General features: G+C 51.6%; 1 protein-coding gene across 5 annotated transcripts in view; it reads right to left on the bottom strand.

Moving 5' to 3' along the window:
• Nucleotides 1-275: 275 nt before the first annotated feature.
• ARHGAP44 (Rho GTPase activating protein 44) overlaps nt 276-26,514 on the bottom strand; it is a 175,017-nt gene continuing 148,778 nt past the window's right edge. For 2 of the 5 annotated variants that reach the window (XM_069481953.1, XM_069481954.1), the window contains 5 exons: nt 13,537-13,767; nt 9,144-9,301; nt 6,349-6,726; nt 4,375-4,426; nt 276-1,783 (listed from right to left, as the gene is read on the bottom strand). In XM_069481953.1, the coding sequence (XP_069338054.1) occupies nt 4,419-4,426; nt 6,349-6,726; nt 9,144-9,301; nt 13,537-13,767 (775 nt within the window). In that variant the 3' untranslated portion in view covers nt 276-1,783; nt 4,375-4,418. Of the gene's footprint in view, nt 1,784-4,374; nt 4,427-6,348; nt 6,727-9,143; nt 9,302-13,536; nt 13,768-14,518; nt 14,537-26,514 lie in introns of all 5 variants that reach the window. The other 3 variants (XM_069481951.1, XM_069481949.1, XM_069481950.1) reach the window with 3 other exon arrangements.

Below are 26,514 nucleotides of genomic sequence, written 5' to 3'. Positions count from 1 at the left end.
GTTTTGAGAAATGTCACACTGGGCTGGTTCCCTTGCTCTCCTTGTGGGATTTACAAATACAAGTTAGTGCTTGAAAAATCAAGAGAAAATTTTCAAAGCTGAACCTAGTATTTATTTGCGTATTCTCCCTGCCCAGGAGAATGCGACAAGAGCAACAGACAGACCAAGGACTTGCCTGCCCTAGCGGTGACCTCGGGCGCCCTCCTGCTGCAGCATGCGATAGTGGTAGCCGTGTTCCCACGGGTTTATCATTAAAACAAGAACATACGCCAAGCTCAGGGATAATAAATCTATTTTAATAACATTACTTTTGACAACAGTTTGTACATGTATTTAAAGATAACTTTCACCCCCCCGCTCCATTACAAATTGAGGATTGAACTGCCCTTGCCAGGAAGTGAGCTAAGCCATAACGTCAAAAGTCTGCAATCCCACTCTCAGAGAAGGGTGGCTTTACACTGTGTTGGGAAAAATAACTAAGCATTTAAATTTTTCATTGTACACCTGTACATTGGTTTAGACTGAATGGCTCAAATTAAACAAATATAGAGAGATTTCATATATACAAATATTATATCATATATAGGTATATTATATCTATTTTAAAAGGATAAAATTTTAAACTTTGACTTTGCATGCATGGCCCAAATCTTTTCTCACTCCCTTAATCCCCAAGTGTGGAGAGGCTCCCCGGTGCCGTCCCGGCCCTCAACCTGGGACCAGGTGGGACTCATGAGAAGGGATGAGGCCGGTGAGCAAAGCAGGCCACACGCAGGCTGAGCGCGTGTCTCCGTGGCTGGTTTCGCTTTCCTCTACATGCTTTGGGTAACAGGATTATTGCTATTCAGTTGTAACCTCCAGAAAGAAGAGGTGGGTTCCAGGACCTCACATACTAGTGCCTCTAGGTGCCTGGAGGGGTAGAATTACTCTCAGCTAATGTTTTGGGGGGATGGGGGCTACCTTCAAGATACCGGCAAGACTGTGTTTTACATTCGAAAGTATCAAGTGACAGGGAGTAATGGCAGCTTTCAGCCACACGGTGGGGAAAAAGAAAACTGTTAGGAAATGAAACAAACTTTTGTTTTAAGCCATTTGCTTTGGAGCACGCTGATTACGGGCTGCCGGCAAGCTCCCCAGTGGCGAGCCCTCCCCCAGGGAGCTGCAGAAGCCCGGCCCAAGGTCCCCGCTGTCCTGTTTCCTCTCTGTGGCCGCTGAGCAGACATCGCAGGACCTGACATTAGCTGTCCGAGGAAAGCAGCGGCCCTGGGGTCTAACCAGGCATCGCGACCCTCTTCTGCACCAGCCCACCCTGCCAACGACGTTTCTGACAAACCCTTGGGTGGAGAGGTGGGTGTTACTGGGCACGGAGGCTGAAAGTAGATCAAAATAGGCACAAAGTCAAAAGGCAAAGGTCAAAACAAAGGCCGAAGTCGCCACCCGAAAGGAAAAAAAAAAACAACAAAATCTGCACCACCAGCATCGCCACACAGACCGATCACAATTTTCTGCCAAACCCCAACCTCGCGTTGGCAGTGACAGGGAAGAGCCAACGGAGAACACTTGGCAAGCTCGGGGACGCTGCTCCTGGCGGCGTGTCCGGGCCCACGTGCGTATGTACAGGGTGCGGGGCGGGCGGGTGCGTGTCAGAGGGCGGTGCTCTCAGACTCCTCCTCCTCGTCCCTCTTGTCGGTCACCGAGTGCCGCTGCGCGCGCTCCCGGGGACTCAGGCGGAGCGTGGACCCCAGCTCTATGTGGATCGAAGGGATGTCAAAGTGGACGAGATCTGCAAGTTGGGGAGAGAGGTCGTTAAGGAGGCTTCCGGCCAGACGAGTGCGGTGAGCCTGAGGCAGCAGGGTGGGGAGCTGTTGCGGGGGTCGCTCGGAGGTTGGTTTAAGCACTTTGCTGCAGGATCAGGTTGTGCGGGGCCTGCTGTGCTTCTCCCTCGTGAGCTCGCAGTACCCAGGCGCCCAGCACGTGCCGCAGCGGTTCGGACGGGAAGGCTAGAACAGCGCCCCCCCCAGGCCACCCAGTGCTTGATCCTTGATACGGATGCTCTTGGGGCAGGTCTTGGTGACATTGCTTTTGGGGATCTGTATCAGACTGCATTTTGTCCCCTAGAATCTGCAGGGACAGGGCCTGAGACAGTAGAAAAACACCCGCTGCTTCTCCCAAGTCCGTGAATGAATGGGGGGCACCCTGCGCCTGTGTCCTCACTCAGAAACAGCCACCTGGCGGGTGGCTGGTGGCGGAGGAGCACAGGGTCTCCCTCAGGACTCTGGTAGTCACAGCAGCGAACTGTTGTTCCCTGACACCGGGTAAACCCCCACCTCTGGTCACATCCTTATTAGAAGCACTAAAAAGTCATTCTTTCTGGCAAGACGATCAGGAAGGACGTACCCGGAGTAACAGTGCTCAGTGGGGACACGTGTGAGTGGGCAAAGGAGACAGGAGTCCTTAGAGCCAGCAGTGGCTCAGTATGTGCAAGGCCCCTGTTGGACACTCACGTTGGAAATGGCCCTGGCGCTACAGCCGCTGCCCTGGCAGATGCTGGTGAGGCTGAGCCTGCCGCTTTGGGGGCTGCAGGAGCAAACTGGGTGTGCTGGAGCCAGAGAGCCACAGAAAGTGGGGTCCTTTCCCCTGTCATGCTGTCTCCCCAGCTCTGCCTGCTTCTGCTCTTCACCTCGCCTTGTCAGCCTGGGCTGCAGTGGCCCTTGGGGTGACAGAGGCAGTGAACCCCGTGGGAGAGCAGCCCCGGACCACCCTCGGGAGCGGGGGTTTCTGTTTCTGTTTCTGTTTTGTAAGACACGTGTTCACACTGAGGAATACCATACTGTGTGTACAGACAGACACTCGGACACTGCCCTAAAAGACATCACACAAACATGGAAGCTCGGGGACAAAGGTCCTCCTCCCTCACCCCACTCCCACCCCACAGAGAATCCTCTAAATGTCACCCAGCCTGTCTTTGTTTCTCTGCCTGACGGAGGAGGAGAGATCTGGTGGTGGCAGGGGGGGCACTGAGGCCGGCTTGGTTCAGCCAGTGCCACCTGCTCCTCCTGCAGCACGTGGCTCTTCTGCCTCCCAGGGTGTCCGTGGGCCCCGGACCTGCCTCTGCCCTGCCCTCGCTGCCTGGCCCCTCTGCCCCAGGCACAGGCGTGAGGCTGTGCTGGCCTGTGGCCGGCCTGCTGTGCGGGTTACACTGTCAGGTAAGCACAAGCTCCACTGCTTGGATCCAAAACCTCAAATCTGTCACGCAGTAGATGTGTGACCTTGGCCAAGTTTCTGACCTTCCCCGCAGCGCAGCAGTCAGATGGGAATCGTCAGGGTGCTGAGTTTAGACACGCCCAAGATAGGCCCTGGATGTGAGCTGCGTGCCCTTATCCAGACCCCCGAGGGAGAAGAGCCACTTAGCAAGGGATCAGGGTACGGGGAGAAGCCCTCGCCAGCACTCCTGGGGGCAGGGAAGCTGTGACTTCCAGTTTCCAGGCCACTCTGCCAGGAGACCTGCCCGAGCCTCTGCAGGATCATGGGCCAAAATGGGGGCAAAAGACCCGGGTTTACTGTGGCCACCCCTCCTTACTGGGGCAGATACACCTAACTCCTTCTGGCTTCTCTCATGTTCTTGCCTTGGCTTTAGTTTTGAGCGTCTACTCTCTATAGGAGGAGGAGACCAAGCAGATACCGATATAAATGCTCCAAGATACTGTGTTGCATTGGATAGAAGGATCTGGCTGGCCAGCCCAGCGGGGTGGGGAGCGGGGAGCTCGGGCTGAGTGCTAACACTACAGACTCTTCAGGATTTGCCAGCGCGCTCAGCCTGGCACAGAGGAAGACGGATGTTAGAATCTCCGTCTGGAAGTGGAGATCTGCTGTTGCAAACTCATGGCCACAAGAAATGGGGTCCAGGCCATGGGGGTGAACCCTGTGCTGGGCTGCACCAGGCATGACCTCCCCTGGGGACCCCTTCCTAAGCAAAGGGGTGCAGTGAACATCCCCAGGGCACTGGGCACAAAAGACTCCCCGAGATCCGTTATATGAAGAACAGATCTGTTACCCTCCACATCCTACCCCTGGAGAGGGAGGAGGAACTGCACGGAGCTGACGCTAGCGAAAGAGAAGGTGGGGCACAGGACAGCTAAGCTGCCGGCTGCTCTCTCCCCCAGCTCCTCCTGTGCAAAGACAGAGAGAAAGGCCAGTGATCCCTCAAAGCCAAGTGAGCTCACGGATCGGCTCCTCCTTGCTGAGGTCGGGGAGGCTGGAGGGTGAAGCAGCCATGCGGACGGGCCGAGCCACATGCAGAGACAGGAGCCGAGAGGAGCGGGCGGCGGCTGGCCTGGCTACGGGGCAGAGGGGGCGAGGCCGGGGCCAGCTTACCCTGCAAATCCCCCTCACACGTATCCAAAACTGCGTCACTCATGTCACACAGCTGCAAGAACACAATGACAGGATTCGGAGAAAGGCATCAACACGACGAAACAAGAACGTCACAAAAAAACTATGCCAATATCACAGTCCCAGGTGGGGTCACACCAAACCATTATGGAGTCTACACTGGCTCAGGCCTGTACGGATGGGACAAGACAACAGTCTGCTGCCAGAAGGACATTAAAACAAACAGCGTCTGCAGAGGGCAAGGGGCATTGGTAATTCTACCGCTCAGGCGTTCTCAGACCTGTGAGATGCGAGGCCGGTCATTCCGTTTCTTGCAGAGCCCTGGGGGTGCTGTGCTCTATGCCTTCTGTTGCCCACTCTGCTCCCACATTTCTGCTCTCATCCCGCTCTTTATTGCCTCTCCTGCGTGCTGTCCCCTGCTCGTTCTGTCGCTTGCAGTGTGGACACTGTAATGTGTCCCTTCCTGGGGGCGGCTGGATGGGAGAAGCAGCCCGAGAGCTGACTCAGGGGACCACATGCGCTCAGGCAGGTCCCCTCCTCCGGGCCTGTGCCCCTCACCACGGCCCTTCAGGAAACACGAGTCACCACGAAGAACTGGGGGTGGGGGCAGGATGCTCGCTGCCATTTTTCGGAGAGGAATTTCCTTAATTTTTAATAAGCTTCAGAGCAGATGACAGCAGTTGTACATTCAACATTAATCACAACCAAATATAAAGAAGCCAAATCACCAGATGGCTCTTCCCCATAATATTTAAATCTGACCCATTGCAAACACTTGCAAACTGACTAGCCTTTCATCGGCAGCCGGGGGTGGAACCCCACAGGCTCGCTGCTCCCGTCTAACTGAAGGGAAAAGAAACCACTCTTTTGGAGAAGGACATGCGGAAAAAAGTGCAATATCCGTGAGAAGTCCCAGTGACCCTAGGACCTAGGGACACATTGTTTTTTGAAAGCGTGTGCCCGTGTGGGGGCGTGCGTGTGTGGGGTGTGCGTGTTTATTCCAACCCAAGCTGCCTCACCTTCTGCTACTCGGGACCACACTGAACAGACATATGGCCAGGCTCTCCGCCGTGCAGGGGGGTGGGCTGGCGCTATTCCAAGACACAGCCCAACACTCTGCCTGTCTCCCCGAACAAGAAAAATGCTCACATGACTTCAGCGGCCACCACAAATATGCCCCTGTCTTTATAATCTTTAAGTGGTTTGAAGTGTTTGGGGGACGTTTCAAAAACATCCTGTTTCTTCCAACCAGTGAATGGTTTTGGCTAAATGTGGTGTGCGTTTGTGATTTCATGCCTACTTTGTTTTCTGCAGGAAGATAACTCTGCCTTTGTTTTTAAATTTAAATCAAAACTAAATTAAGTAGTTGAGGGTTTGTCCAATTAGCTCCTCAAAGAATAGGCAGGAGTGGGGGAGTTTGGGGCAGGGACGTGCATCTTTTCTGAGGTTGACCCCTCTCTATATATCTAGAAATATATTTTTCTAGCAAGGCTTATGTTACTAATGGGAAAAAATACCTTTGGTTCCTAGCTCCTGTTCTCCAGATAAGCATTTGTACCTGCCAGTTCCTCGGGCTCTATCCAGGGAATACCTTGCCTGAGTTTTCTGATGCTCTTCCGTTATCATAACCAGCTTCCAGCCTCTCCCAAAGGTCTACTCCAGAGGACCCTGGATGCTGAAGCCCAAAAAATGAAGAGCAGAAATAGACCCCTGGGCTGGCGGGCTCAGCCTGGGAGAAATGGCTTAAGAAGCACCTCTGCGGGACCACTGGACTCCAGAGCTGCTTTCCCTCGGTGGCCTTCTGAGATCCTCTCGTAAGCCCCCCATGGCGCCAGCACGGCCACGTCAGGGCGCACAGGAATCTGTTCGGTGGCAGTGACCTGACCATCCCCTCCCAACCAGGCACATTTCACTAAGGGTCATAGAACAAGGTGAGGGAGCCCGTGGCGTGGTTACCTGTAGACATGCTTTCCCCAGGGGACACGCCATCCAGCAGGGGGGACTCCGCGGACTGGGGACTGGAGGCTGAGAGGTTGACCGTGGGAGGCTGTGGAGGCGGCAGGGTAGGTCTCTGTCGGGGCTTGGGAGTGGGCCGGGATTTGGTCAAAGTGCTCGTAAAGACAGTAGGAGAGGCCAGGGGAGGGGCTGCGGCCGGGGACAGCTGGCCCGAGGCCAGGGAGTACCCCTGGGGGTAGCTCAGTCCGTAGGGCGACGGGGTGCTTGGGGGGGTGGGAGACAGGCTGACTGGGGACGGCTGGCCCGTGCATTGGTCAGCCACAGCCCCCGGCTGGCCAAAGGGGGCCTTGGGTGGAATTGGTGCCAACTTCTTTGAAACTGAAAGAGAAAACACAACAACAAAACACAATGTTGTTAAATGAAGCCCATCCGCGTGGCCTGCTCAGACACCCTCAGTAATCACCGTTGTCATCAGCCCCTCCCCATCCCCATCCACCCACGCCTCCCTGGCCCCCACCGCTTACCACGCTGAGAGCGGCCAATTTTTAAAAATTAACCCAGAGCTGCAAGTCTTCATATCTTTCCATCTGTTAACTAATTTCTCCTCCTCTTTTCTGGCTTCCTGCCCTGATCTACACACGCAGACCCAGCCAAACCGGAGAGCACATTTCCCATCCACAAGCATGGGCTGTTTCCCCCGCGGGGAAGGTATCGTGGCTACACGCGGGGAGGAGTGGGACGGTGAGGCCAGGTCCGACCGAGGAGGATCATGTATGTAAAGCACCCTACGATCACGACTTCCGGGAGCTGCAGGAGACCCTCGGTATCGATGCCTGAACATGCTTGCTCAGGAAGGAGCTGGAGAGAGGATGTAGTGACATTACCCTTTCCATTTCCAGGTGGTGACAGGACGAGGCCATGATGTTAAATCGTAGGCACACTGTCAAAAGACAGGTGTGGAAAAAACTCAGCTAAGCGTGCTATTTGTGGGCCATGAATGCGGAGAGAGTGGGGAAGAAAGTTACACCTTTCAAAAGATGGCTCTGGGTCGGGTGCGGTGGCTCATGCCTGTAATCCTAGCACTCTGGGAGGCCGAGGCGGGCGGATCGCTCAAGGTCAGGAGTTTGAGACAGCCTGAGCAAGAGCGAGAACCTGTCTCTACTAAAAATAGAGAAGAATTAACGGGACAAATAAAAGTAGAAAAAATTAGCTGGGCATGGTGGCGCATGCCTGTAGTCCCAGCTACTTGGGAGGCTGAGGCAGGAGGATTGCTTGAGCCCAGGAGTTTGAGGTTGCTGTGAGCTAGGCAGACACCACGGCACTCTAGCCCAGGCAACAGAGTGAGACTCTGTCCAAAAAAAAAAAAAAAAAGAAAGGCTCTGAACTACTGAAGGTCACTTGGGAAAGGGACCTGGGTCACTCAGGGCTACATTCCCTGCATAGGTCCAATGTGCTGCAGAAACGGAAAGACTCAACCTGTCACTAGCACAAAGAAGCTGGCTGGCTGTGGCAGGAGCCCTGGCCCTCCCGCTGGACAGAACAATGGCTTAGCCATCACCTCTGCCTTGCAGGGCTGAAGGAAGGTTAACGAACTCAGGGCATCTAGACTGCAGCATTACTGGAGAGAAGCCCTGGAATGCTGGAATCCCTCCACCGCCACTTTGGCCCAACTCCTATTCAACCTTCAGGATGAAGTTTCTTCTGGGCCACCCACCTAACTCTTGAGTCTGGAAAGGGTGCCCCCATGTGTCCCCACAGTGCCCCAAACACCCCCAGCACAGCAGCCCTGCTTTTGCGTTATTGGGGTGTGTTTACCTTTCTGGAAAGCACAGGGCTCTGCACATAGTAGGGCTCAATAAGTATTTGCAGAATGTATAAGGAGCGAATGGGGATAAAACAGAGGCGTGGGTGAGGGCAGGTGAGGAGATGAATTGTCACTGCAGTCTGGGACTAGCAGGCTGGAAAGGGACCTGCCGTGGAGCTATGTGGGGATGAGCTGAACCCGGCCCCATTTGGCAAATCCTGGAGTTAAAGCCACTCCTGAAAGCATGAATGGCCTGAATATAGAGCACATTAAATGACATACTATTTTAGACATGTGAAAGACTTTGCAAAGAGATGACACAGGTAAAAACAAACCCAAAGGGTTCAGATAAGTATACTTGGTATAGCTCCCCATTTCTGAAATGTCAGCACGGAGTGTATCTTTAGCTTGTGGGAGTGACTCTCTGAAGAGAGAGTAAGTGAGCCTTTGACAGTGTGTTCTGGAGGCAGAATTCTGGGCTGGGCGGCTAGGGGTCACTGTAGCAGCTGTCAGACCCTCCCAGAGAGAAGCACTGAACGCCAGGACTCACACGGGAGCAATCTGGAGCTGTCACCTTGTGCAAGCGATCCAGGGGTGGGCAGCTGTGTGAGGCTGGCCCTGGGGGCGGGGCTCTCATGGACGAGCCCACACGGCTTTTCAAATGACAGAGGCAGGACCTGTCAGGTCCATGGAAGACACCTGTCATCCTGGACCACGATTTCTGCGCTGGTGGAATCATTTGGAGTACCGGAAGCACAGTCCTATATATGCCCCTAACAAGCCCATGTTTCAAATGAATAAACTGAGGAATAATGGTGAATAATCCCTCTCTCAGGGCTGGTTAACGTCCAAAGGCTCTAACGCCCAGATCGGGAATTGTTCTCTAAACCACACGGTATCTCAGTATCTACGGTAATAGAAAGAATCGAGCCTTCGGGGATGGCACAGCCACCTCTGTCCTGAGAGCCATGGGAAGGGCATGGGGACGTACCTTTCCGAAGCGTGTGAGGACTCTGGTCTGCGGGCGGCTGGCTGGGGCTGGCACCTGGCTGTGCCCCTGGCTGCGTCCCTGCACAGGCTGTCCCCTGGCTGGAGCCTGGACTTCCTTTCTGCCCAGACCCTGGAGAGAGTTCCTTGCTTTTAGACGTGCTGCAATACAAGCACACGGGACAAAAGAGAACCCCGGAACTCAGTGGACTTCAGCATCAGCCTTGCCGGCTGCAATCCCACGTGTTCTTCTGGGCCTCGTCTGAGTCTGTCTCAGTCCTTGTCTGTCTTGGTCCCTTCCGGAAGCCTTTGAAGGTGCCTCATGGCATGACTGTCCCTTCTTGGAGCTCTGCTGGCTTCGGTCCCACTCTCATCTCTGTGGCACCTGGTGCTCACTGCCAGCATCCCCTTCACGCCTCTGCCCTCTGTCCTCAAGGAGACCATGAACAATGAGAGGGTAGGGTCCCTGGACATCCCACTGTATCCTATCCTGTCATTGACATGGGAATTCTAGAACATTCTGAAACTGAAACACTGAGCGTTCTTCTCCCTTCTACAGCTACAGTCTACCAGAGCCAAGAGGACCTGTTAGGTCAGTGTACCCAACGAGGGATCCTGTCGCAGGCCCAGGCTGCCGAGCCTCTGGCCCCAGCTCTGCAGTTCTCGGCTGTTGGCCTTTAGCCTCCCGCCCACGGTCACCTGGGGGAGGGATCCTGGGACCCATCTTCAAACGCAGTAACTGGCCCAGCAGATGGTGGGGCTGGCACAGACCCAGGCGGTGCCCTGGACGGGGGCCAGTTCAGGCTCAGAGAGGGGTGAGGGTCGACGGCAGTGAGGACTCTGGCCTCTGGAGTGCCTCGAAGGGACAAAAGGACACCCTAGGTCACCAGGTCCCAGACTGGATTCATCCTTACTGCTAGGCTCTTTCTCGGGCCTTCTCCAAAGGATAAAGTAAACGTTAGAGGACACCTGACTCGACTTGGCTCAACAGATCAGGGACAGCACATACGTGGCAGATTGCCACTCCCTACCACTGCCAACACACTGGCGAGGGCACATGTTAGTAACTGTCTCCACAGCCCCTCTATAGTGTTCTCAGGCAGCCACTAGTGAGTCAGGCAGGTGCTCTGGAACTGGGAGCTGTCTGTCACGCTCACGAGAACCTACCTGGACTCTGATGCCCGTAGGTGGGGCTGCAGACTCTGGGAACCCACATTCTCTGCAACGGCTGTTTCTTCCCCCATAAGAGCATTCATGGCCTATTTCTTCCTTACATGTATCTAGAAACTCCAAATATTAATTTGGAGGAAATACCAATAAGGATCTACCCCTCACGCCCACCGAGGTGAGAAAGTGGGAGCAGGGAACTGGGCTGGACCAGCGCACAGCACCAGAGCACAGGTTGAGGCTGGGCGCGGTGGCTCACGCCTGTAATCCTAGCACTCCGAGAGGCCGAGGTGGGAGGATCGCTCGAGCTCAGGAGTTCGAGACCAGCCTGAGCAAGAGCAAGACCCCGTTTCTAAAATAATGATAATAATAATAATAATAATAAAATAAAAGCACAGGTCGAGTGCCCTGTGGGGAGGAATAAAGGAAAGACCACGTTCCAGGCGGTAGGACATTCTCTCCCTTTCAGGATGAGTTTCATACTACACCGAGGCAATTCTCCAAGGGAAAAAAGCCGCTTTACCCAGAGGAGCCAGAAAAGCAACAATTCCCTTCTCTATTCTGTTAACAAAAAGTGAAAACAAAAACAGAAAACCCTTGCCTCACTCTGCTGGACAAAGACTTGTCTTTTGTTCCTCCTCCGGCTCAAGGTCACCAGGCACCCTGGCACTCATGCCAAATATCTGCCTACCTTCCCATCCAGCTCTGCCACCACCAAAAGGAAGGTCAAACAATCACGGAAAACACGAAAGAAGCAAATCAGAACACTGCTTCTTCTGGGGAGACAGAGTCTCCTTCCTTCCTTTGGACAGACATCTATCCGGGGGATCTAGGAATGAGCTCTTCCTTCTGTCCCCTCCCACCTGCAACACCTTCCCCAGCACAGAAACAAGTATTTACCTACTTAGCCCGGTCCTCTCTCGCCAGCATAGGTGCAGCTGACCCAGTGGGGACAGGTGGGGTGTGGGATGGTTATTGGGAGCGCTAGATGAAGGAGGCACGGTTAAGGCACGTGTGAGGACAGGTTAGTTCTGGGGCTGCATGGCTCAGTGAGTGAGCTGGGTGCCAAGAAGCAGGAAGCAGTTTAGAGATCGCGTTAATGCTAAGCAGTTGAGCAGGATGCGGAGGCCGAGCCTGGCTGGACGGGAAGGAGCTGAAGGTGGGGCCCGGGGTGGGGGGAGGAAGGTGGGGCGAGTCAGAGGGAAGGAAGGGCCTGCCATCCTCAGGGGAGGGGGAGCCGTAACAGGAATCCGGCCACTGGAGCAAACATCATCTGTGCTGCAAATGTCCAGGAAACAGAAAAAAACAAACAAAAACAATGGAACACCCATTTGTATTGGGAAAAATCCACGTGGAGAGAGAAAAAGTGGTGTAAAACAAATAAGAATACTTACACCCCAAAAAAGCTAGAAAGCCAGTCAACCCGGGCGAAAGGGAAGGAAAGACATATGGCTGTAGAGCAATGTGACTGACCTTTCCGATAATCTGAACCAGTGGGTGACGTTCCCTGCCCACGGGTGACTCTGCAAGACCACCCAGCCATAACATTCCTAGACCGCCTTCAGAGCCTGGGGGAATCCATCTTCAAGGGGCATTTTTTAGAAATGTCATTTATATGCCAAATGCCATATGGCACCAAGTGTCCTTTATAAGATGGAAAATCAGGAGGAAGCCGATGAGTGTCCTAAAAGGGAACCATCTCAGCCGGTTTCCTGTGTGTCCTTTTCCTCCTTGTCAGCCACACTGGCCCACCATCCCCGGGCTCTGCTTCTGTACTGAACCCGCTGTGCCGGCTTCCATATCTCCCAAGTTCACCTGAGGCCCTCAAGTGCACAGCCAGGGGCGGCACCTGCTCTGAGCTGAAGCCATCAGCAGCAACCTCAGAACCCCCAGTGTCAGGTCTCCCTCCCAAGCTCTGAGACTCTCCACTTTTCCCTTTGTCATTTCCCGATTTCACAGTGAAAATATCTTCTACTCATTAAATAAATAAGTTAAAAAAAAAGGCTGCTATCCTCCTGTTTAGAAGGTTGGTGTGGGCGTTCGTGTGTTTGTGTGTTGGTGGTGACGTGCATGAGGGCGTACGAGAATGCATGTGTGTCTGCTGGAAGACGTAGGTTAGAGGATTCAGCTTCCCAAAGTCTCTACAACTTTCCCGGCAGTGGCCATCAGGAACGCCACGCCCCTGACACAAGGCACAGCAGCGTCTGATTTCAAGCAGCTTTCCTAGTTTTCTGAATTGCTGTTTGAGAATAGACAGAAACAAACAGCAAAGGTGTTTCACGGTGCAGTTCCGATTCCAGAATCCCCCTCCCTCCAGTCACGACCCTTTCAAGGCAGGGCCAGGCGCCGAGTGCTGTAACTACTTATCAGCTCCTTAAGGGCACTGACTGTATTTCTGATCTCTGGTCAGAGAGAGTTTCCAGTTAATGTTCCCAAAGCCGGCCACGGAATGGACTTCTCTCCCGCTCCCCTTGCCCTGAAAGAAAGGAAATGCACCCACGCAGAGGTGCAAAGGCCCTGGGGCCCAGTGCGGCTACTTCGCCTTCCCTCCTTCCCATTTTGGCAGTAAAAATGGCTGCTGTAAATCTTAAGGAAGAGGAGAAAGTGGAGAAACACTGAAATTCTACATCTCAAAATAGTGTACAGTGGCCCCCCTCATCTGTGGTTGCACTTTCGGCCACTCCAGTTACCTACGGTCAACTGTGGTCTGTAAAACACGGGAGTACAGCACAAAAGACATTTTGAGAGAAAGACCACATTTGCATAACTTTTAATACAGTACAGTGTTATAACTGCTCTACTTTATTTTTAGCTATCGTTAAGGTCTTACTTTGCCTAACTTATAAATTAAACTTGATCACAGGTATGTAGGTATGGGAAAAATCACCGTATAGGTAGAGTTGGGTACTACTGGCTGTTTCAGGCATCCCCTGGGGGTCTTGGAAGGGATAACGGGGGACCACTGTAATTATAAAGCCAGCGGAAGGGGAAATGGCGTTGGGATGTAAGATTCCTCCCGGCGTTAGCAAGCTGCCCCTGTGTGTTTGCTTGGGAAGCCTGCACTTTCCGTGGGAACCCAGGGAGCTGCGGTCCTTACTCGGTGCCAGCGCGATGCAGAAAGCCAGACGTGACTGCTGCGAGATTGGGGGGTGGGAAGTGACCCAATCCCGGAGGCCCGAGTGCAGCAAGCCCAGACACCCCCGCACCCGCGGGCGGCAGCGGCCGCTTACCTGGTGCGCTCGGGCCCGGGCTGCAGGCCCACGCCGGACGGGGAGAGCGCGGGCGGCGCGGGGCTGTCCAGGGGCTGCTCCGGCAGCGGCGACGGCAGCGACGGCAGGGGCGCGGCCAGCTCTGCGGGCGGCGCGGGCGGCTGCATGGAGGGCGGGGCGCACGACGCTTTCCGACCGGCCGAGGAGCCTCTTCGAGCCACCCAAGAGGTGTCCATGACCCTCACACCCATGCTGGCGAGGGACAAAAGACACCTGCTTACCCACGCGTGACAGGCGACAGGGGCGAGGCTCCCTCCACCCCCACGAAGCGGAAACATTCAAGCGAGTCCGAGTCAGGAGGCAGCAGCGCAGCTTAGCACCCCGGCGGGAAGCGACGCGCTGGGGCTGTGCTCGGGCGCCCCAGACGGCCCGGGCAGCCGAGGCGCGGCCAGGGCAGTCCTGTCACCTGGCAGGGAGCAGGGCACAGTCGCAGCACGCTGGCGTCCCCAAGCTGCGCGTCAGCCCTCTGCCAAAGCCAGCTGGCCTTAGGACGATGGCCTGACAAGCTCCCTGGGAGGAGAATCCAAGCCTTCCTGGTTCCTGAACTGGCCTAACTGCGGGGCGGGGCGCTCACTCCTCCCCAGCGCAGGGCAGGAAAGGGGGCGGCATTGAACTAGAACAAGGAACTGACCAGCAGGAGACATCTCAACACACGCCCTTGTGAGGTGGCTCTACCCAGCCCCAGGTCCCCTACCGCTGGGGACCCTGGCCAAGTCACATCTCTGTAGGCCACTCCCTCTTGTCTACACAGCAGGGAAGGGGCTGCTAACCCCAAGGTCCCTCTGGGCTTGGATGCTATTTTCATCCTGGGCACACAGCTTCAGGTAAGTTGGCCAAGCAACCAAACACGGCGCATTCACCCTCTCACAGAGCTCACTACGACGCATAGCTGGCTTAGTTTACGAGACTGGAATGGCCTCATAGCTACCAGAGGATACCGTACCTTTGGATTTTCCTAAGGCTGCAGGGACAGAAACATACAGATATTAGTGTCAAAAAAAAAAAAAAAAAAAATCTACACCTTCCTTTGGACACAAATGTTGTCTTTCTGCAAGGGGCCTCCTTCCATGGTCGGGGTCTTGGGTGGGGTTTTCACTGTGCTATGACATTACTACAAATGATTTGGTCCCTAGTTAAAGTGACTCTTCTTTTTATGTGGGTGAAACGCAAACCCTCCCCAGCACACAGGTGAGTACGGAAAGCAGCTGAAGAGTTGATGTTGGTGTGGTGTGGGGAAGGTGGAGGCAGAAGGCAGAGAGAAATTGGTAGAAGTAGCCATCTGCTTACTTCTGAATTATGTGGGCTTAGGAGGAGGTGAGATCCTCTGGTCTAGGAGGTAACTGGTACTGTGGGCCTCAGTCAAGGGCTTCACTGACTAAGAAGATCTCACATGTCTAGTATTAAGGGAGACACGGACATTCGTGCAGGGAGAAAACATACACTCCCGGCCAGCATGTGTCTCGATCACTTAGGTGCACAGTGGGGTAGGGGCATGAGGCTGTCACACGCTCACTCTCACTTTTTCCCTACCAGATGGTCACCCACACCGGTCATGAAACCCTGCCCACTTGTAAAGGACACATTTACCTTGTAGAAGTGCAACAAGATTTAAAAAAAAAAAAGGTTCAAGTATGGAGATTTGGTTGTAGCAGGTGGGATTTGGGTCCTTTAAGGAGACATGGCATGGGATGGAGCCTGCGGTGAGGAGTGAGGAGGGGAAGAGTGATGCTGAAACCAGTTACACATGGGCTAGGACAGCTTCCTGACTCCCCTCCTCCCTACGATCCCCACCGACTGGCCCACATCTAGTGCCACTGTTAGCATTTCTCGTGGTCTGGATGGCTTCAAGGAGTCACCTGGGATGGGGAAGGGGCAAGGACGTGTCTTCCCTGGACCCACTAGCTCTCAAGTCATCTTGGGTCTGAGAACCTTCCACCAATAAATAAGTGCCTTTTATAGGATGTCCAGAGATGCTCTTGGGGGCCACTCAAGACTGGGACAGAGTCCAGTTGTATCCCCTGGTATTTAACGTGGGCTGCAGGGGACTACCAAACCGTGCTCTCCAGGCTTCAGTTTTTGTCAGCATGGAAAGCACAAAAAGCTCTACATTCCACCTGGGGAAGGGAACTGACACCACTGAGTTGCAGGGGTCGGTGAGGATGGCAGGCATGCAAGATGTTTCCTGAGGTGACCAGCGAAAGGAGCCCTAAAGGATGCATGTCCCCCCAATCCGCTCTTCCTTGCTCCATTCTCTTCTACTTGCAAAGACCTAGCCCACCCTGGGGGCGCAGGCCAGAGCTGCTGGGGGACGCCTTCTATTTCCAATGGCATCTTCCAGTATCAGCAACCTCAGACACCAACCAGGCTCTCTGGGGATCTTCAGCTGCTTTAAGGGAAGGTGCCAGCTTGGGCATGGGGTAGGTACTGAGTGAGACCTGCTAAATGTCGCTGGTAAAATGTCAGCAACCGAGAAATACCAGCTGAATGTACTACTTCTGCCTTTATAACGAGATGGCAGTGCTGTAGGTAATCACCACTTCCCCAGCTGAAATGACTTTCTTACGAGAGGCGGCATCGCATGTTCACAGGGAACACGCACTGGATGTTCCCTGGCATTTCCAACAGTAATACGAATCTTTACAGAGTGACTCAATCACAAAGGCAGCAGCAATGCTCTTGGAGGCCTAAAGTACATTTACCTTCCAAAGCAAACTGGTCTATTCCAACATTTGAATGTCCAGAGAAAACTCAACCCAAAGACAGAAATTACACAATTGCTCAGTACGCTGCCAAGAAGGGGACGCCACTGGCAGATGGGGGCATCCAACCAGAAAGTCATATCAGCAGTTCACACATTTCTGTTCATTGTTTTATCACATAAAGAAGCAACAGTAGCCAGAATCAAAGAACTGCTTGTGTTTCTTAAGAAAGGAACAAAACGGAAGTGGAATTAATCAGAAACAATTGACTCTGGCAGACATCACTGCATGGATACCTAAGGCCAGTCTGGATGGCAGAGATTGCCTATGGCCCAGCATTTCTGGTAAAAACCAAGAGCAACTTGGTTTCCAGATCTCTTTATAGTGGGATCAAGGTGAAGGCAGGAAGCCAGAGGCCAGGAAAGATCTCTAAGCAGCAAAGAGTTTGGAAATCAGTAAGCAGGAGGCACCAGGCAGAGTCCAGGAGTCAACCCCCACGGAGGAGGCCTCTCTTCTGGCTTTTCTACGCCTGCTGGTGGCAGGAGGTAGGTAGCGTGTAGAATATGGGAGTCTCCCACTAGTCTCTCAGGGTAAGGAGACAAGCGACAGGGAATCCCGAGTTGTCCCTGCTCATCACTGGGGTTCACAGGGGGTGGGCTGGCTGACACGTGTTCACTTTGGCAAAGTAGCCCCACTGAAGTCCAGTCTGCCCAGCTCCACTCCTCCCTGCCTGCCAGCACCTTATATTGGTGTGGCACTTATCATAATGCACACTTCGGTATTTTTCATAAGACTGTATCATAGATTAGGTTCTGGAATGACCCAGGCTTCTAGTCGCAGTTCACTGACTTGGTAGAGCTCTCTCCTCATCTGCAGAATGAGGCTAATACCTCCTTTCCCGCTTCCAACATTTCCATGAGGGTAATTTACCAATTACTGAGTCTAAGATATATTCAGCATGCCCTTCACCACGACCTGGCTGCAGAAGGTGAGTGGTCACCCCATGGGCTGTAGTGGGGCGTGACAGAAGGAAACACAAGGTGTGGTCCAGCAAGAGGTCTGGCTAGCTAGGCAAATCGTGTTTTACCGGGCTGACAGCGTGGAGGCTCAGAGAATCAGAGGACATCTTGATGGAGAAAACATCAAGGCCAGTGCCTGGTTTGTGTGGTTTGTGTGTAATGTGATTTGACCCCCTCTCCTGCTTGGCACAGCGCAATGGGCTTTGGAGGCAGAGAATTTGGGTTTGAATCCTTGATTTTCCAATTATTAACTGTATGCTCTGATTACTCTCTGTTAAATGAAAGTGATAACATCTGTTTCCCTTAGGGTTGTTGTAAGGAATCAGTAGAGGACGTGTACAAAGTCCTCAGCCCTTACAAAGAAATCAGTAAGTAGTGGTGTCAACAATAGTGCTTTGTTCTTACACGTGCCAGGTACTTTTTACTTTTTAAAATCCACTTGGAGAAAGAAAGAGTGAACACAAGTGTAAAATATGTTGATGAAAGGAGGGAAAGGATAGTCTGTCCGTGAATCAGACACAGCACGAGCTGGAGATGCCAGGAAGACCCAATTTGGGTTATGGCACCTGGGTTTAGAGGGTCTGCCATCAGATTTCTTCCCTTCCTAACACTGGCCCTAAACATCAAAAGATTCTGGGGTGGGTTCTCTGGCAGAAGTAGAGGAGGGAACAGAGAACAAGGAATAGAGGTAATTAGCAGTCCTTTCTCCCTAAGGTGCCTCGGTCTTGCAGGGCTCTGGTGGGTTGGATGGGCCAATATGGGTCTCAGAGGGGATGCTGAAAGCCCACTCTGATGACTCTAGGCTACGGAACAGAAAAATAAAGGGCGTGGGTCCTCACAAACCTTCCTAAGTCTTACTGCCCGGCTTAGGTCATCAGGGCAGAAAAGGAGGCAGGAATCAGGGTCACCTTGGCTGAAAGGTTCTTTGGAAAATGAACTGTACTGGGCGCAGGAGACACAGCCAGGAACGGCCACGTATCCTGGCTACAGAGGGTATCCCGTGGGTATCCCATGCCCTGGGAGCCTCCTGCAACCTTCAGCTGTCCTTGGCCAGTCTCTTTTGGTTTCAGTAGATTTTGTGTTACAGAATTAGCTCAATTGCTCATGGTAAGTTGAAGACAGATAAACACATTCAAGCAACTGAGGTGGCAAAAAAAAAAAAAAAAAAAAAGGGCTTTTTCCAGATACCCCAACAGTGGAAAAGGAGGCCCAGCCATGTTGCTGTCTTAAAAACATGAGGATGTCACTCAAAAATCTGGTTCACACACTAAAAAACAGCTAATATTTACCACGTGCCGAGCATTGTTCTAAAAACTTCATACTACTATTTCATTACTTTGAGGTTGGTGTTTACTATGATTTCCCCATTTTGCATACGAAGAAACTGAGGCCTTCAGAGGTGAAGTAACCAGGATTTGATTCCAAAGCTCCGACTTTGCATGTAGGGCTATTTATAGGGTTACTATTCTCACAGTGTGAGCAGGGAGAAGGAGTAGAACGAGAAGACCTCGAAATGCCTCCTTCATGTTGGAGATGAAGTGGCATCCCTCTTTTCAAGTCAGTTGCCTGGCAGGCCACACGCGGTAAGGACAAGGTCCAGGACGAGCGGAACAGCTGGGGCCTCACGAGGGACGCACGCAGTGAAGTGTCGTACTGGTGAGCAGGTGCTCGGCAGTCAGCTAGAGCAGCCCCGGGCCAGGCAGCAGACGTGGACGCCTGCTCACTGCTAAGCCCCTTCTCCAAGCCGGGGTAACTGGCACCGTCACAGGGCAAGCAAGGTCACCATGCGAGGAAACTCCTTTGCAATCTCCCCATGATGGTGGGGTTAGGATAAGCCTGTCTTTGCTGAGGAACTGAGGCCAGTGGGGAGGAGTTGACAAATTCACTTACAGCCATTGCAAGCACAGCACACAATGTCCTGTGACGGACCTGCCCACTAAAAGCTGTGGGTCATACTATTCGGGACACTGAGGTGGGAGGATCATTTGAGTCCAGGAATTTAAGCCAGCCTGGGCAACCCAGCGGAATCCCGTCTCAAAAAAAATCAAAGTTGTGGGTCAGGATCTTCCAATCCACACCCTCAACTCTAACCCCAGCCAGTGCCTGGCCCTTCAGACAACCTGTCCTGGATGGAGACCTCGCAAAAATGAAAAGCAACAAAGGCCTGACCCAGAGAGGAGGGGAGGCGGGGGTTGGGGGAGAAGAAGAAGAAGAAGAAGAAAAAGAAAAAAAGAGGCCGGGCGCGGCGGCTCACTCCTGTAATCCTAGCACTCTGGGAGGCCGAGGCGGGTGGATCGCTCAAGGTCAGGAGTTCAAGACCAGCCTGAGCAAGAGCGAGACCCCGTCTCTACTAAAAATAGAAAGAAATTATATGGACAACTAAAAAAATATATATAGAAAAATTAGCCGGGCATAGTGGCGCATGCCTGTAGTCCCAGCTACTTGGGAGGCTGAGGCAGTAGGATCGCTTAAGCCGAGGAGTCTGAGGTTGCTGTGAGCTAAGCTGATGCCACGGCACTCACTCTAGCCTGGGCAACAAAGTGAGACTTTGTCTCAAAAAAAAAAAAAAAAAAAGAAAAAAAGAGAAAGCTAAAATCTGAAATTTGGAAGATCCCAGCTCCAAGAAGAACAGGTGTCTCCAGGTAGGACACACTTACCACTGAGCAGGAGTTTGCTGTGGACCATTCTAGGTAATAAATTGCCAGGAGGTTAGCAGTATTTGGTTTCTTCCCCTGAAGGATAGACATCCACAGTGCCACAGTGCTATTTTTGAATCCCACTCAGGAAGAATCCTAGCCAGAGGAGGTGTCAGCCAACACAAGGCTGTTAAGTGTTCAAGTCTGTAGAGATTTGGATGGTTTGGTTTTTGCTCTAGAGATCAGTTACATTTGGCAACGGCCAGCCAAGAAAGCAGAGACAAGAAAACCTGGTAGCTTCCCAAATACCCACTGAAGTCTTGGAAGTGCAGGGACAGCAAGATGGACGTGGAGGCCCTGCTGCGGTGGCAGGGGACCGCTGGGGTCCGCAGATGTTCTCCTGGATAGCAAAGGTGAGTGACAAGGGAACCTAAGATTCCTAAGACTTGGCCTAGCCTACACTCACCCTGTGAGGCCTGAATCGGCATTTTCTAGCTCTTCTGGGAATAACTTCTCTTCTCAGTAAGTAGCAACAAAGTATCTTAACCTCCCCAGGACAAACAAAGGCCAAAGGACTCTGGCAACATTTCAGACTTGCTCCCAGCATCCACAAATACAGAAGTCCTCTGTAGGAAGCTGAGAAGCCTCTCAAAGTTGATGTGGACAACCCTAAATCAAAATGAGTCTGATTTTCCATTTGTCTGCAGATGACTTTCTAGATAGCCTTGCCTTATCACAGGCTCAGGCACTGGTCCATGATGTAATCCCTTTCAGGGTTACTTTTTTCCATGTGCTGTTCATCCCTCCACTGTAGGATCTACAGAAAACATTCGAATCGGCAATTATAAAACAAGTCCCTTGGGACACTAGTTCTGATTATCTCAGGCTTTGTGATCTAACCAATTTGGGAAATGATGCATGCCACAGCCCCCTTGCTGAGATGCGTGGCATGGAACAGCATGCTAAAGACTCTAGGAAGTCGTACACTAAAGACACTGGTTTAAACATGTTGAATCATATGTTTCAGGAACTCATTAGACATCGGATTCCACCCCACCCCCCTACTCACAATATACCAGTGGAGACTAGTATTCCACAGAGCACACAGTTCAGACTGCTCTAGCACACTCTCAGTGAAGTGTGCCTGTTCTGAATTACTGAACATCTAGATAACAGACCAGATGGGTGGAACAAGACTCACTGCACTACAGCTCAAGCACAGGCTGGTAATGGGTCACACGCTACGCTGAGCTCCAAGGGAGGCCGCTAGCCCTGGTGTAAACATCCTTGGTAGACTTTTTGGGTTGCTGTCAACCGGCTCTGGCAGGAACCTCCGAGGAGCAGAGCACTGTGGAGCCGGCGAAGTGGCTGCAGGTGTGTCAGTTTCAAGCTTGGAAAGAGGAGCTGTATGTTAGTCTTCTGAGAACAAAGAGCCAAGGTGACTGGATCTCTGCAGACAGACTGCCAGCCCCTGGGGATCCAGGCAGGTTTTGGTTGGGTCTGCGGGGCAGCCTCACAGATGCTGCCGGGGCCTCGCCATCAGTGGGTGTCAGGCTGTGGAAGGCTACAACTGAGCAGGGGCAACAGGACAGATGGACGAGCCGGCAGGACACGTGCAGAGAGCAGGGGCCAGAGCCAGCAGGAAGCAAGCAGGCAGCAGGGATAGAGGGTGCTGAGGAAACTCGGGAGAGAGGTGGGGACCAGGCGGCGTGGTCCTTAAAGCGTGTCTGAAGTCTCAGGCTGGCAACTTGCAGGGAGGAGAGGCAGAGAGGAGTAGGTAAGGGAAGGTGACAGCCCTTGGGAGGACAGAGACAGGATGCTAGGATCAGCTGCATCACCAATGCCATTTCCATTCTTTTTTTTTTTTTTTTTTAAGAGAGAATCTCGCTCTGTTGCCCGGGCTAGAGTGAGTACCGTGGCGTCAGCCTAGCTCACAGCAACCTCAAACTCCTGAGCTCAAGCGATCCTCCTGCCTCAGCCTCCCAAGTAGCTGGGACTACAGGGACACGCCACCATGCCCCGCTAATTTTTTCTATATATATTTTTAGTTGTCCATATAATTTATTTCTATTTTTAGTAGAGACGGGGTCTTGCTCTTGCTCAGGCTGGTCTCGAACTCCTGAGCTTTAGCAATCCTCCCGCCTCGGCCTCCCAGAGTGTTAGGATTACAGGTGTGAGCCACCATGCCTGGCTGCCATTTCCATTCTTGCCTCTGAGCTTCTCCACTGTCCCTCAACAGCCCTGGCCAAGCTCAGCCAGGCTCTGTCGGGGATGCAGCCAAGGGGGGCATCTGACAAATGCTTAGAGTCCACAGCCCACTGCTGCCCACTAGGTGCCTCCTGACCAACAAGCAAGAAAGTGTAGCCATTTCGGCCAACTCTTTTGAAAGCAGTACGGAAAAAAATATTTAATTTGACCAGGAATTCTGCCACTGTCAGAAAAATAGAAGGCATGTGTGGGGTTGCTTTCATTTATTATTTAGGACAAACGACCTAAGATATAAATTTCACTATTCTATCAAACAATAAAATAATACAAATAAAAAAGACACTAAAAAACATAACCTGTACCCTAAAATTTCTAAGTGGGAGCTAAGTACAGAAAGCAATTTATTTAATACTTTGTTGCTCTGAGTGTTGGCGGAGTGAGGACAATCTACATATCATGCTGGCTAATGTATGAAAGTTTTGTTTATTTGTCTGTTTGTTTTTGAGATACGGTCTAGCTCTGTCGTCCAAGCTAGAGTCCCGTGGCGTCAGCCTAGCTCACAGCAACCTCAAACTCCTGGGCTCAAGCGATCCTCCTGCCTCAGCCTAGCGAGTAGCTGGGACTACAGGCACACATCACTATGCCCAGCTAATTTTTCTAATTTTTACAGAGATGGGGTCTCATTCATACTCAGGCTGGTCTTGAACTCTTGGCCTCAAGTGATCCTCCTGCCTCAGCCTCCCAGCGTGCTAGGACTACAGGCCTGAGCCACCACACCAGACCAGTAGGAAAGTTTTAATAAGTTAAAAAAAATTGTACCATTGCCAAATTCTTTATTCAGAACAACAATGTTATTCAGTGGTTGTCAACCCTATATGCACATTAGGGTCACATGGAGTGCTGTTAAGACATCCTAATCCTGGGAAGGATAATTATTAAATCAGATGGGAGGATTTGGGAGGTGGGGGTGCAGAACATCAGTATTTTTTTTTTTAAAGCTTGTTCTATCTTTTATTTAACAAACTACCCCCAAACCTATCACAGATCTCCACAGTGTTGGCAGGCTTGACAAGACGGCCTGTCCGCACCACACAGCACTGGCTGAGGCTGTCTGCCCTGGGCCGATGCCTCCAAGACCACTCACTCGCAGAGCTGGGAGGTTGTGCTGGGTGTCAGCGTGGTGCTCTGTGGGCGCTGGGGACTGGGGTGGGGGTGGGGCTCAATTTCTCCCCAAGGGGCTGTGTGGACCTCCATGCAGCATGGTGGCTGAGTTCCAAAAGCCAGTGTCCCCAGAGACCCAGGAAGAATCTACAAGGCTTCTTCTGACCTGCCTCAGAAGTCCCGGAACATCACTTCTGCCACATCCCATCTACCAGTCAAGCGAATCACTCAGGCCGCGCGCAGCGGAAGGGAAGAGGGCAGTCGGATCCCCACACGCAGCGGAAGGACAACCTGAGCATGTGCTGCCATCGGCACCGCCAAGCTCTCCGAGTGGAGCTGCAGTGGATGGTCGTATTGGCTTCCTGCGGCTGTAACAAGTACCACAATGTTTGTAAACAACAGAAATTCATTCCTTCACAGTTCTGGAGGCCAGGAGTCTGGAATCAGCATCACTGGGCTGAGATTAAGGAGGCAGCAGGGCTGTGCCCCTCCAGAAGCTCCAGGGTAGAGCCCGTCCTCACCTCTGCTAGCTTCTGGTGGCTGTGGATGCCCTTTGGCTCCTGGCCACACCTTCATGTCTCCTCCTCTGTGTGTAGTAAAATCTCTCTCTGTCTCCTTCTTGTAAGGATGCATATGATGTCATGTGGGGCTCACCCCAATGATCCAGAATAATCTCTTTATTTCGAGATCCTTGTTTTAATCACATATTCAAAATTCTTTTTTCCAAATAAGGTACTAAGTACGGGTTCCAGGGTTTAGGACCTGGTATCTTTTTGGTTTTGGTGGGGGCATTATTTTGCCTGCCACAAAGATGGATAATGTTTATTCAACATTAAAGGTCCTGAATCTGACCCAGGACTCACTAAATAAACTCAGCCCCCTGTGTCATCATGAACTGGAAAGGCATCAGGACCAAAGCCCGGAGTCGTGAGGGGCGTAAACTACTTTGAGTGATGTCTAGGACGGAATAGCCATTAGCCCAGGAAAATGTCACTGACACAGATGGGGAACTTATCCTTTTTTTTCAAATTGTATCCAGTTTTTCTGCCCCAAACTTTCTTCTTTTTCTAAGTAACAGCTTTACTGATATATAATTCATATTTTCTTTTTAACCTAGCCAAGAAACTTCAATGAGCTTTAATTTGTTAGTGTTTCAGTGGGCAGTTTGAAGACTTTAAAATGCATCTCATAGATTTTAAAAGGTCAGAAATGGGAACAAATGTAAGGAATTGCCCTAATATTGCTAAGATAACGTACGGACTCAGAGGATGTAAATTCCTTTCCTCTCCCCACACACACTTACAACTTTAGGTTTCTCTCTCTCTTAAAGCCCGTTAAGAACTGATCTTCTACAAACTCACTGTACCTTAAAACATATGTACAGATGCCACATACCCCAGACAACTCGGAGTTACCCCAAACTGGTAAGACTTCCGTTGAATTTAATATTTAATACAACTTTAAAAATACATACTATGTATTTTATTTTATGTGCAACAATAACTTACACAGTGCGTCTCCTACACTCTTAACGTAGACGGTGGCAGTTTCAACTTTACATCAGAATAGTATGCAGAATGGGCATATCATTTACAAAATTATTAAGCAAGGGAACTTTATCAGAGATGAGGCATCTGCTTAAAATATCATCGTTCAAGCTTCTGCATCTGCCCACAGACAGTGGCCAGCAGACTGTGAGTACTCAGTGCTTCTGCAGGGACAACTCTCTCTGAGAGGCCATCTGGGTTGCTTTACGGGGAACACTGGGAATGAGACCAGGCGTGGCAGGGAGGAGGGAGGAGCGCACTTTTGATGCAGAAACACCTGGGACCAAACGTCAGGCGTTCTGCATAACCTAGCCAGGGCCAGAATTCACCCTCAGACACCCCCTCAGCTTATGGAGATTTCACAAAGGAATCGAGTTACCCAGAATGAGATTTAAAGACAAATTCCAATACATTCTCTAGCTGTCTCTGTCTCTCTGATTCTAAGTTCCTTTGACTCACTTGAATTTCTAAGAATTTCCATTTTTGCTTTCCCCACTAGATAGAAAACAACAAACACTCGCACAGGGCACACAACCAACCTCCATCTGCCTCACACGTGAATCATCTCCGATGGGTACGGTAATGGAAGAAGGGACAGTGGCATTCTGAAGACTCCACCACCATCCCAAGAAATAGGCCTAAGTCTCCTTTGCCAACCCTAGGTCTCCTATGCTAATTTCTCAGAGAAAGAAGGGTAAGGAGTAGACTCACGTGTCTCAACAGCGCTCGGATTTTCAGCCTTCCCTCCCGAGCCCTTTAGGCCATTCCCCTTTCAGACAGAGCTTTCTAGCTGCCCGGTGGTCTGTGGGACAGGGGGAGGTCGTGGTTGCTTTACTTCCTGTTGTCTGCATTTCGGATACTCCACTCAGTACTTTATATTCCCAGCTATTCTGAAGGAGCAGTTGCTAAATTCCATTTTACAGTAGGGATTTTTAATTCGTAACCAAAGTTTACTTAACTGGCTCGGCTGGCCAATGGATGCAACCCACGCCTTTCGGTGAGGCACAGTCACTGGTGCCTGCAGCCCCCTGGACATGCCACAAGTCCACGTCCTCTGGCTGCCACAGCTGAGTGGGTGCCCACCACGAGTCAGCTGTACTTGGTATGAAACCTGTTTAAGCCCATTTTACTTGTTACGGAACCATATGATGTAGTAAAATATTATGAAAACTGATTTAATATGAGCATGGAAACAGTTGTTTCCATGCAAACTAAGTTGAATGCACTTATGAGTTGCTTAACTGCATCAAAGTAAGTATGGATGTTGTTAATAATAAAAGATAGGAAAACATCTTAAAAACCTACAAGGATTTTACGGTTGGACTGCTTCAAGTTTTAGGTTTTCTCTCTAGTTTAAAGAGACTGAACCTGGGGATGTTAAACTGCAATCAAAGGTGTTTGTGCAAGGATGCTTCTGGAGATCTATAATCAAGGTAAAGCCACTAAAAATTCAAGAATTTGTATACACGTGTATATTTTGAGTCTAAATAAAGTGCTTATGTATTTCTTGTTAATTCTCCTTGTTGACCGACTTTTCTTTCTTTTGATGAGAACTAATTGATACTGATCACAATTGTGTCAGCTAAGAAGGCTGCACTTACCTCTGGCCCAAAGGGAAGCCAGCCACATACGTTCACCCCAGAGTGCCCATGAAAGCATCGAGGATGAG

Source organism: Eulemur rufifrons, chromosome 9, assembly GCF_041146395.1.
Source record: "Eulemur rufifrons isolate Redbay chromosome 9, OSU_ERuf_1, whole genome shotgun sequence".
Classification (NCBI taxonomy): domain Eukaryota; kingdom Metazoa; phylum Chordata; class Mammalia; order Primates; family Lemuridae; genus Eulemur; species Eulemur rufifrons.
The sequence above is the reverse complement of the archived record's forward strand: the minus strand, read 5'-3'. Positions and strand labels throughout refer to the sequence as shown.